The 12,791-nt window shown below is 30.8% G+C and overlaps 1 protein-coding gene across 1 annotated transcript in view; it reads left to right on the forward strand.

The window, feature by feature from the left end:
* Positions 1-12,791, forward strand: part of Sf3b1 (splicing factor 3b subunit 1) — a 57,345-nt gene that overhangs the window by 38,775 nt on the left and 5,779 nt on the right. The window contains exons 14-21 of the mRNA XM_067049186.1: positions 167-399; positions 500-646; positions 1,453-1,578; positions 1,668-1,889; positions 4,232-4,414; positions 7,555-7,743; positions 8,689-8,864; positions 11,603-11,875. Coding sequence (XP_066905287.1) covers positions 167-399; positions 500-646; positions 1,453-1,578; positions 1,668-1,889; positions 4,232-4,414; positions 7,555-7,743; positions 8,689-8,864; positions 11,603-11,875 — 1,549 coding nt within the window. The remainder of the gene's footprint in view (positions 1-166; positions 400-499; positions 647-1,452; positions 1,579-1,667; positions 1,890-4,231; positions 4,415-7,554; positions 7,744-8,688; positions 8,865-11,602; positions 11,876-12,791) is intronic.

Here is a 12,791-nt window from a genome sequence, read left to right on the forward strand (position 1 = left end):
CCCTCCCTCCCTCCCTCTCTCCCCATAGTTTATAGCTATTTGTTCTTTTTTTGACTCCAATCTTGACCATCTTCTTATATTTATTTTTTATAAATTTTAAAATATAATAAAATATTGCAATATAAAAGTGTCATAATGTTTTATTTTTATTTTTAATGTTATTCAGGTATTAAGATCGTACAGCAAATTGCCATATTAATGGGTTGTGCTATCCTACCTCACTTGAAAAGTTTGGTTGAAATTATTGAACATGGTCTCGTTGATGAACAACAAAAAGTAAGGACTATAACGGCTCTCGCTATGGCTGCCCTGGCCGAAGCTGCTACTCCATACGGTATTGAAAGTTTTGACTCTGTACTAAAACCACTCTGGAAAGGTATTAGGACACATCGTGGTAAAGTAAGTTATATTTTTTTCAATATCTTTAATTAACAATGATATTAATTTTTTTTTTTTCAATAACTTTTTACTAATTTTTTTTTTACTGTTATCAACTTAGGGTTTGGCTGCGTTCTTGAAGGCCATTGGTTACCTTATTCCCTTGATGGATGCTGAATATGCAAATTACTATACTAGGGAAGTGATGTTGATTTTGATTCGAGAGTTTCAGTCTCCTGATGAAGAAATGAAAAAAATTGTATTGAAAGTAAGTTTTTGTTTTAAAATTTGTGTTTATGCAAAATCAGCTCTTTGACCGCACGATTCCCTGGAAAACCATGATTTAAAAAAAAAAATTCTTTTATTCTAATTTAAATAAGCTTTATATAATGTATTAAATGTAATATTTAACCAAATAAAGTTTAAATACCTTTTTTTTAAACCATGGTGACTATTATCACCACCTGCACATACCACTAAATCTATGTATGAGTTCTGCTGATAGATGAATGTTTTGCGGGTTTTTTTAACTGAATCGCTGTATACATACTCCAGAAAGTTATTGTATATCTATCATCATTTTCTAGAAAGAATTTAGACTACATGAAATACTCCAAAACAATATGGAAAAAAAAAAGAAATCTTTTAAGCATGTATAAAATGTTATTAAAAGTGTTTAAAATAAATAATACTAGTTAATTTGCATATGCTCTAAACTAGGTATAAATTGTGAAATTAGGTTTAATAGTTTTTAATACCATTTCTGTTTAAAGCTGTTTTTTTTTTTTTTTTTAAGTTAAAATTTATTTCAACTCAAACAAAAAATATTTTTTAAGGAAATGGTCAGGGTCAGATTGTGATCAAGATGAAATAAAAAATAGTTCCCAACTATCTGTTATTTATTATTGACCACCACAGCCCTGAGCGTTCCTTCAAATTCACATAAGGTCTATCATCTTTGTATGTGTCTATACATATAAAATGTTCATATTGTTGTAAATATAGATTGCTTTCTTCTAATATCTCAATAATAAACCAAATTTTTAAAAATAAATTTTGTTTTGAATATTTTAGGTAGTAAAACAGTGTTGTGGCACCGATGGTGTCGAATCTCAGTACATCAAGGATGAAATTTTACCACATTTCTTCAAACATTTCTGGAACCACAGAATGGCCTTGGATAGGAGAAATTACAGACAGGTATGCAATCTATAAAAACTTTAATGCAGTGTTAAGTTATAATATCCTATGTGAATTAGAATTGACTGCTGTTATTTTTTTAATTTCAGTTGGTTGACACGACAGTCGAAATAGCAAATAAAGTAGGAGCTAGTGAGATCATTAACAGAGTTGTCGATGACTTGAAAGACGAGAATGAACAATACCGGAAGATGGTGATGGAAAGTATTGAGAAAACGATGGGAAACCTTGGGGCCGCTGACATTGATAGTAGATTAGAGGAACAACTCATCGACGGTATCCTTTACGCCTTCCAGGAACAGACTACGGAGGTAAAATTCATTATACCTTATATATTGTAAAATTTAGAATTTTTTAAATAAAATTAATGGCTTTATATCCCTAGATCCATGAATAAAAGTGATATCTCAAAAGTTAAAATCAATAAAATGTTGTATGTAGTTAATGTACAGAATGTTTCAAGGTTAACTTTCCCAACTGAAAATATGAATTAAGGATCTGAAAACAAGAAAAGAACTCCCAATGAAGATATTTCTGTTAACACTCTGTTTAGGAGATATTCATGTCTTTATATTTTCATTGTTATAAACTTTTTAGGTTAAAATAAATAAATTAATATGAGTTCCCATAAGTATAAATAATAAGTAATTATTATATAATGAAATGTAAACATTAACATAAATTTGAAATGTTGTTCAAAGCAAAATAATAAAGTAGTTGGAACTCATATTTTAGTTTTCTAATTTAATATATTTTTGAATTAATTGCTTAAGAGTGGTTAATTTTAATTAAAACACAACTTCAAATAATCCACTTTTCTCTCGACTAAGTTTATTTCATTCTCCAACGTTTTGGCCCTTAGGCCATTATCAAGAATACAACCCAAAAATTTTTCTCATATTACTAACATATTATTCCTTAATTAATAAAAAAGTATATTAATCAAATTGAATGTAAATAAATTAAGCTCTGTAATTAAGTGATAACAGAGTCTTAACCTGTTGGAGGTAGGTTTTATTGTCAATAGTGTTAGTGTGATTTAGTAAGAAGAAAAATTTGTTTAAAATATAAGTTGAGGCATTGAATGTATATATTTTTGTAGGTAAATAGCCATTGAGGAATGTTTAAGAAATATTATGTATGAGGGAGTAATATGTTAATAATATGAAACAATTTTCAGGTCGTCTCCTTGATAATGGCCTATGGGCCGAAACGTTGGAAAATAGAATAAACTTAGTTGACAGTTAATGGATCATTTGAAATTGTGTTTTTATCATATTAACTTATTTATTATAACCTAAATTATTCATAACTATTAAAATTTTTAGACTGAAAACATCTTCATAGGGAATCATTTTCTTGTTTTGAGATTCTTAATTGATACATTCATAGTATGTTTACTTATGACTTGATAATGAAGACTGTGAAGTTCTATCCTTCATGATGATGATATATTTTTATGAAAGGATGTACATCCTAATAGTGTCCTTCCATACTAAAATGAATTTTCATTACCACAAAACTCCAGACAATGGATCGGAACTCTCAGGAGTCATGGTCTTCAAGAGTGGTCCCTCTTTCCTCTTATTTGTTATTGATTAAAAGTTCCGATTGGAACACAATTTTTTCCTGCAATTATAACTTATGAAACTTATTTTTCAGATTATATTCTCTTAATTATTTGCTGAATTCATTACAAATACTGCCATTGCAAAAAAAACTATTAAGGTAGAAAACTTTCATTTGCTTCATATAGCAGCTCTTCCGTGAATTTTAAAGGTGGGGTTGGTATGTTGACTATTTGAGGCGATATTTCATTTTGAATACGATATCATCTTATTCTTTTGCTGATTTTTGATAATCATTTGTGAACTAAGAGGTTCTATGTCAGGAAAGTTTATGTGCAAGAAATCCCCCAGAGAAGAACATGTTTTTCATTTCTTCTCTTACACCCATTGTTTACAATGTAACATCTGATTTATAAAAATTGATTAACTTGCCATTTATTTAACTAAAGTCAATTCACAGTGTTTAGAGAAAACATTACACTTAAACATTGGGGTATTCATGATGTGTTAAATTTTAGAAGTTTTAACGTGTTAAATGTTAAAACTTGCAGTCCAATTTAAAGTCCATGTAGCTCCCAGAAAAATTTACAGGCAACTTTTTTTGTATCAAATTTTGCTTTCAAATATTCCAAAACCAACCAAATTTTTGTCCATTACTTCATTAGAATATTAAAAAGTCTGAAATAAAAACAGCACAAACTATCAGCAACTAACCCATTAAATAGGCAGCAAACAAAATGGTATGAAGCTCAGTCGGTCTGTCCCATGACACCTTTCTCCATTTAGCAGACATATTAACAGACCCTCAACCATGCCATGTTAAATGTTATATTATTTTAGTATGCTAAAAGAAGGAAATATTTCTCCATTTAATAAAAAATTTTCCTCTAACATATTAAACTAAAGATTATGAATACTCTTAATATATGGTTTAAATACACAACTATTTAAAGAGTGATATTAAAATATGTAAGCCTAGAGCAAACTCGCCCTCTGACATTATAGAATATAATATTATGAAACTGATATTTTAATTTTAATTCTTACAATTTCTTAATTTTTATTTTTAAATTACAATTTTTCAGGACGTTGTGATGTTGAACGGTTTTGGTACAATAGTTAACCAGCTTGGTAAGAGAGTGAAGCCTTATTTACCTCAGATTTGTGGTACAATTTTGTGGAGGTTAAACAATAAGTCAGCCAAGGTAAGGCAGCAGGCAGCCGATTTGATCTCGAGAATTGCCGTCGTCATGAAGACATGTCAAGAGGTAATTTTTTTTGTGATAAGTTTGCCTTTTTTTTTTCTGTATGGTTATTATCAATTTCATTTAATTATATTAAAATTCTGTTGGAAGATTATTAGTTGTCTGTACATAATTTTTTTTTTCTTTTTCTCTCTGTGGATGGCGTTGGTTTATTCCATAGAGCCAAAAATTAATTAACTATATTCCATGAAATCTCTGTTGGACAGTTTGCCGAATCCATTTGTTACTGCTATTATTTATTGAGTTAAATATATCTGATTTACTAATATACTATACCATAATTATATCTGTTAAGTTTCAGTTTTGCCTATTTTGTGCAGATAGTTATTGCAAATTCCATGATTCGTCCTAAGTCTAATATAAGTTTTTTTGATGTCTTTCCCTATGTTTGCTCATGATAACAACAGTTTTCGAATGATATGAGGAAATATATTTTTATCGTACTGTGCCTGGTGGGGTTCTTCTGATCCTGGTGGGGTTCTCCTAATATTGTTTTTGCCAGTTTTCTATCTGATCTAATTTGATTATTTTATAATAAACAGTGTTAGGCAACTTAGTGTATATCGTCTGACCTGTTGTAATGGCTAATTTTGCCATTTTATCAACTACCTCACGTGACCCTTAATCCGCTTAAATATTATTTGTTTATTTCCTTTAATTGCTTGATAATGGTTTTTTTTATTATTTCCATTTTGTTATTGCTTTTTTTATTTATTTAAGTGTTTCGACCACTCGGGCCATTTACACTTGATTTACAAATTCTATTACAATTGGCATGTTCATACAGTAGAAATACAAATACAATTGAAATTATAAGATGAGAAATTTACATACATACATGACAGACAATGACAGTTGAAATTACAAAGTGGGAAATTTACAATCACAATTACCATTAGATGTTAACAATTACAATTTACACTTCACAAATTTATTACTGTTGTGGAGTCTTCTCTGATCATTTCCTGTACACATGAAAAGAATCGGTGAGACTCCAGAGCAACCCAGTAAGAATGTGCCCAACAGCGAGAAAACTTCAGCAGCAGCAACACATCGGTTCATCCTTCCTTCTTCATGAGATGATAGTGGGTGAGTCGCGTATGTTCCATCCGAAGTTAATACATCTCTGTAGCAGATTCATGTTTCCGGCCGGATTTGATTAAATTTTATGGTAGAGTTTGGAATGATGTAGAACTTAAAAAGTCTATCTATGGTATGTTTGTTATCTTGCAAGATGGAATGAAGATCATCAGGTATATTATATAAAGATTTGAGGGTGTTATAAGCTCGGCATTCTGTCAGAATGTGTTTGACTGTAAGTTCTCTTCCGCAAGTTGGGCATAATGGTGGAGGATCGTGGGCTATAAGGTAATCGTGGGTCTGGCACGTGTGACCTATTCGAAGGTGCGTCAAAATCACCTCCTCCTTGCGCACATCTCTAGTTGATGATATCCAAGGGGAGACGTCCCTTCCAATTTCTAATTTGTTATTGGAAACATTTTCCCACGTTTGTCTCCATTTCAATTTAATCTTGTGCTTAAAGAGAACAATGAAATCATCAACAGGCACTTCGCGATATGGTATTCCTTCAGCAATCGCCACTTTTGCTGCCCTATCGGCCAGTTCGTTGCCCGCTATTCCGCAGTGTCCAGGGACCCAGGCGAAGAACACTGAAATACCGTTTCTGATGGCAGACTGTAATGAGTAATATATGGTTTGATTTAGCGGGTTAGTTGAAAAAATATTTCTTAAGCTAAGTAGGACAGACAAAGAGTCTGTACAGATGATCAGTTTTTGTTTTGTTGGGTTAAAAACATTTAAACTTTTCTTTATTGCAACCATTTCAGCTGTATAGCTACTACATATCTGTGATAAAGAGAATAGGTACTGGTGATCATTGCACACAATCGAGGCTCCATTGCTTTTTTATTAATTCCATCTGGGTATCCATTTGCATATATTTAAAAAAAAATATTGAAGGAAGATAGTCCTGACAGCGGTCAAAAGAGGTAGCTGGAAATAGTACAAAAACTTTATATTATACATATACTAAGGTTTCACCCCACTTTTCAGGGTTAGAAAATATTAATATTGGATTTTTCTTATTAATGTATTTTTGTTTATTATTTTCATTTTTTCTTGACCATTATTTTTCCTCTTGATTTACTTACCATTCTTCCTTACACTTAGCTTATTTTCTTCTTCATTATTTCTTTACTTTTATTTATTATTTTATTTAGTAATACTTCACGCTGTTCATCTTAGTACCATTTTCTTTTAATTTATGCTGTTAGTTATTTAATTTTCATAATATTTTTTACATTGTTTTATAGCTCTACCATAGTAAACAGTTTTTTTTTATATCTTATTTTTTAGCCCTACTGTTTTTATGTTTGGTGTTTTTGGTATAAATAAAATTTTGATAGTCACGGGACTGGCCAACAGAAGTGAATTTTCTGGAAATAAAATAATATATTAAAATTTTATTAATAATGATCCTGCGTTCCCTCTTATAACCTAACACAGAAAATATTAGTTCCAGAATTATAATAATTAAAATAGATTGGCTATTTTCTAAGCCAATTCTAGCAGGAAAATTTTTTTATTGATGAGGAGCTTACTCAAATGGACCAGCCCTGCCTGGGATTATTAAACTATTGTGAGTTCATACTCTCCTATTCCAATATAAAAATTTTCCTGCTGGAGTTTCAACTCACATCACAAACTCAATTTACTCCCGTATAATTTTATTTTTAGTTGTAGCACTCGGTAAGGAAGTTTCACTTCAAAATAAACATTTTGTTCTATTTTGAGTTGCCTTTTTTGACTACCACTTGGACCATCTTCCTTGAAATATTAAAATTCAATAAAATATATATATTTTAGGAGGTATATTATTTGTTTAATCATTAAATATTGTGACTTTTATTTCAAAACCTCTTAACCACACTGTAAAACATATGTAGTTTATAGAGTTTGGAATTAAGGTGATGGTATGTTCCTTTTACTCTGTTTTATTGAAAAATTTATATATATATATTTCATATGATCTCAACTTGCAAATTTCCTCTTCCTTCTTTGATTTTTCTGGTGTATTTAATTTATTATTATTATTTTTTTTTTTTATTTATTTATGATTTTAGGAAAAACTTATGGGTCATTTGGGTATCGTATTGTATGAATACCTTGGTGAAGAATACCCCGAAGTATTAGGAAGTATATTAGGTGCGCTGAAGGCCATCGTCAATGTTATCGGTATGACGAAGATGACTCCACCCATCAAAGATTTACTCCCAAGGCTTACTCCTATATTGAAGAATCGACATGAAAAGGTGTTTTTTTTTTTCTTTAATTAAATAAGTTTTTAAAAAATTTATAATTTTAAATTATAATAGAAATTATTGCTTGGATTTTTTATTTCTATCAGAATTAAGAGAACTTTGTCTTGACACAATCAGATACGTTTTGACTACGAACTTAAAATAACTATTAATTTTTATTTGACAAGAGTTTTGGTGTCAAATTAATTTTTAACAGTTAAACCGTTTAAAATATGAAAATGAAAATCTGTACTGCTATAACCATTGGTGTGTTAGCAGGTTTAGTACATTGTAAGGAAGTACTATTTTTGAACAACAGTTGTGCAAGGAGGTGATTAGTTCATGATCCACTTATCTGCCAAATTTTTTCCCATTTAAAGTTACCTACTTTATGAGACTGAGTGTATCACAGAGGGTTCCCCGAACCCTCGTGTTCGACTCACGGCTATAGTAACAGAATTTAAAATCATCTCCTGGGTCCGTGGAGCTGGTAGCACAGTGCCTTACCCCCTATGCTACCCTACTCCCCAACTAACGAGGACAAATTACCCCATGGCAGTTGTTGATAGTCTTATGAAAAATAATTTTGAAATTTCAGCTTCTAGTGATTCAGAAATATTAACATTAGTGGACATTTATGAATACAGTATTATATTTTAATGTCTGTCAAGTAAATTAGAAATCATTTTTCTATTTTAAGATTTAGCATTAATTTTAAAAATAAAAATCTTGCAGTAACTCTTACTGTAAAATTAGTTGGAAAAAAAGTTAATAACGATTTCAAACCCTTGTAATATACTGTTTGTGTAACCTATGATATATCTAGGTCAAAAATATACTTAAAACTATAGATTAGAGTCTACTATAATTACCATAATTATTTTTGTTGCCATCCTTCAAAGTAAAAGATCCATATTACTTAATATAAAAGTTTTAAAAATTTTTGTATTATTACAGGTACAAGAAAACTGCATTGATCTCGTTGGTAGGATAGCAGACAGGGGCCCAGAGTATGTATCTGCTAGGGAGTGGATGAGGATTTGCTTTGAGCTGTTAGAATTACTCAAAGCGCACAAGAAAGCTATTAGGAGAGCAACTGTCAACACCTTTGGATACATCGCCAAAGCTATCGGGTATGTTCACTCAATCAATTGTCAGAAACTTAAATGAAAAATACTTTTCCCTTAGAGTTCTCATCGCATAATCAATATTTATGGAAGGCTATTGAGCAGAATCACTAGTACCTGGATTTTTCTCAAAACTTCATATAAAAAATATTTGTTCCTTTCCCATCATAGAAAAAATACACACCAACATAATGGAATTAGTATTTTTAGAAATAGCTGGAATGGCCTGAACAAATATTTCAGAACAGAAATTATTTTAATCATAATTATAAATTCCAATCGAATCCAATTAACTTGGTTTCTGGGCCCTACAAAACCACTTAGCAACCTGGAAAATTTTTTTACTTTAACTTATCTCTATACAGGTTGTTTCAGGGTTAAGTGGCCAAACTGAAAATATGAACTAAGGAACTCAAAATAAGAAAAAATATTCTTCTGAAGGTATGCAATCCCTTTGTTTAGGAGATATTCACACCTAAAGATTTTCATTGTTATGAATTAACTAGGTTATATGAAAAAAATAAAACTTATTTATTTCTTCCAACTACTTTATTAATTAAACATAAACATTAAATTCATATTAAATGTTGTTCAAAGTGATTTCCTTGAGCATTAAGACAGACTCGGCATCTTTCTTCAACAGCAGCAGTGGCAGAACGGCACTGCAATAGTGTTATTGTTTCACAAGACTCAATTATCCTTCTTCGTAAGGAATTAAGATCATTGACCGACCTTGCATGGACTTTTTGTTTAATGTCATCCCAAACAAAAAATCCAGTGGTGTCAGGTCTGAAGAGCGTGCAAGCCAAGCCACTGGTTGGGATAATTAACATTTAGCCATTGTCGTGGACCTCTTCCATAATGTGCAGGATAACCATCTAATTGAACCCACATGTCCCTTCTCAGTTATAGTGGAATATGTTCAACTAAATCATAGTAATCATTATTAAGAAATTGTTGACATGTGCCTGCATTGAGTCAAGGCAGCAAGAAATGTGGACCTATTAAAATATTGTCTATTATCCTCAACCACACCTTGCACTGAAACTGGTGCTCACGAATTTTCCTGCGACCAGGATCATTTTTTTGATTGAAGATGCCTCTTCTTGTGAAGGTAGCTTCATCTATCCAGAGAATGTTTCCTGAAAGTTGTGGATTATGCTCCACTTGATTTAAGTACCAATCTTAAAAATGTCGAATGTTTTGCCGAAAATCTTGCAGTAATAAATTTGTACCCATTGGTAATGGTATGGGTGAAGGCCATCTGCAATGAGAGTTCTCCATACTGTAGTTGGCATAATATTTAATTCCGCTCCAGCTCTTCGTACACTGCTAGATGGATTATCATCAAAATATTGTAATATGGTCGCACTCCTTTCTTCATTTCGTAAAGGGGCAAAAATACCTTCAGCACATGTTATTATAGCAAATGTACCGGTTTCTCTAAGACGTTGAAACGTGGAGCTAAAGATAGACTTATTTGGTAATCTTCTATTCGGAAATCGCCTGGCATATTCATGAAGGGCAGCATTAGCATTAGCATTGCAAAAACCATACACAAACACCATATCGGCATATTCACCATTAGTATAAATTGAAGGCATAATGACGAGTACTCTGCGAAAGCATCTTACGAACTGATAAATGTTATTGACAGTTCCCAATGCTAATTCCAAATAGTATTAGTCCTTATGTTGCCAATAGTTTTTATACAGTTAGGAATAAAAGGCCATAATAGTATTCTGTCTAATCCATCTCCTAAACAAAGTGTTTGTGGAGATACGGAGATACCTTCACTTTGAACAGGATTTAATATAAATCTAATGTTTATGTTTAATTAATAAAGTAGTTAAAACAAATAAATAGGTTTTATTTATTTCATATTACATAAATAATTCATAACTATGGAAATCTTTCGGTGTGAATATCTCCTAAACAAAGTATTTGCGGACATACCTTGAGAGGAAATTTTTTTCTTGTTTTTGAGGTCCTTAGTTCATATTCAGTTTGGCCACTTAACCCTGAAAACTGTATGTAGAATATGTTGTGAGGAGTATTGGGATCTTGTAAAATTTCTTTTCACAAAAATAGACGTTTTGAGGTCCCCCTGAGTCTCACAAAATGGTCGAGTCATGTTGAAGTTGTTTATATTTTTTTACGAGATATTTTTATTTTATAATGTTTTTTTTATGATTATAAACTAAATATATATCAAAACTTTCTGTTTTATTCAGTTAATCTATCTACATCCCTAAATCTAGCAATTGTGAAACATTGTCGGGTGTGATAATTTTATATATAGTTTTATTATCTTTTTCGAGACTGGTAGTTTTTTTAATATTAACAAAAATTATCCAAATACTAAACCTTCTTTATTAAAACATATTACATGTCTATTATTTTGGCCGATATGGCTATCATTAAAAATTTTAATTTTAGTATCATAACCTCACATTGATTTAATAAAATTGGCTATTATACCCAAGTCAATTTAACACAATTAAAATAAACCTGTATTTGTCACTATAACATTTATTAATAATTTCTATCTCACATTTTTTGTATTGTATTTTTTTTTTTTTTTACTATAATATAATACTATTGATAATAGTGTGATAATCTAATGATACTACTATTTGGATAATTTTCCTTACTTAGTTTTTTTTTCTAATTTAATAACACTTTTTTTTTATAAAGTTAACTATATTCTTTCTATAACTTTATATTTGTTTATCTGTGAACAGTCCTCATGATGTCCTCGCGACACTGCTAAACAACCTCAAAGTGCAAGAGAGGCAGAACAGAGTGTGTACTACAGTCGCCATTGCTATCGTCGCCGAGACGTGTTCCCCCTTTACGGTCCTTCCTGCACTGATGAACGAGTACAGGGTACCAGAGCTCAATGTACAAAATGGTGTGCTCAAGTCTCTATCTTTCCTCTTTGAATATATTGGAGAAATGGGCAAGGATTACATCTATGCCGTGACGCCACTTCTGGAGGATGCCCTTATGGACAGGTAACTTGACACTTAACTGTTTTTTTTTTTTTATAAACAGTTATATCTATATTTTATATTTATATAAATCTTCAGATTTAAATACAATGACCCTTCCTTCTCAGATTATCTTTCCTGAGGTATTCCATTCTTCGCTCCTGTATCCTTGTAGTACATGAGCTCAGTGGAAAAAAAGTCAGTTAGTTCACCCCAATTCTTTTATTACTTTAATTAAAACAACGTATAATTGCTAGAAAAAATTGTTGAGTCTGCCAAGTATAGTTAGGGGAAACATGAAATGGCAGCTGTTTCGAAATGTTAAAAAAAAAACTAATTTTTCATTCAGAGCTCCATATCTTTGAAACTGTCTACTACATTAGAAAATCTAATAGAACATCATTTAAAGTAGAGTAAATTTTCTTAAATATGAGCCCTCGTAGAGCTCTTTACGTTCAATAGTTCCCGAGATAAATATACTGAAAAATCTGTAGTTAGTGAATTTAATCTGGGAAATCTTTGGCTCAGAAACCATAAGATGTTTCAAATATCTACCAGCACTCAAATTAAAGCTAGTTAAATGAACTATAATGTGACTTATAACATTTATCTTCATAGTAATAGTTTTTATGCTAATTTCCAAAATAAACTATTTTTTTTTTTTTTTATGAGATTTTGTCCGAATAAATAGAAATAAATTTATTTTAGCAAATATTATAAAACCCACTAATCTTAAAGATATCCGTCATACACTACTTTATAGTAGAGTAAACCAGCTTTAATTTGAGAGCTAATAGATATCTGTACGTCTCATGGTTCTTGAGATATTTTTTTTTTTATTTTACTTTTATACCAGATCGGCCTGGTGGGCCTTACGTGGTTGATATAACTTATATTATATATATTTTTTAACAGTCAATTATGAGGGGGTATAGTCATA

Source organism: Halyomorpha halys, unplaced genomic scaffold (genome assembly GCF_000696795.3).
Source record: "Halyomorpha halys isolate HHAL.00 unplaced genomic scaffold, Hhal_1.1 Scaffold997.1, whole genome shotgun sequence".
Lineage (NCBI taxonomy): Eukaryota > Metazoa > Arthropoda > Insecta > Hemiptera > Pentatomidae > Halyomorpha > Halyomorpha halys.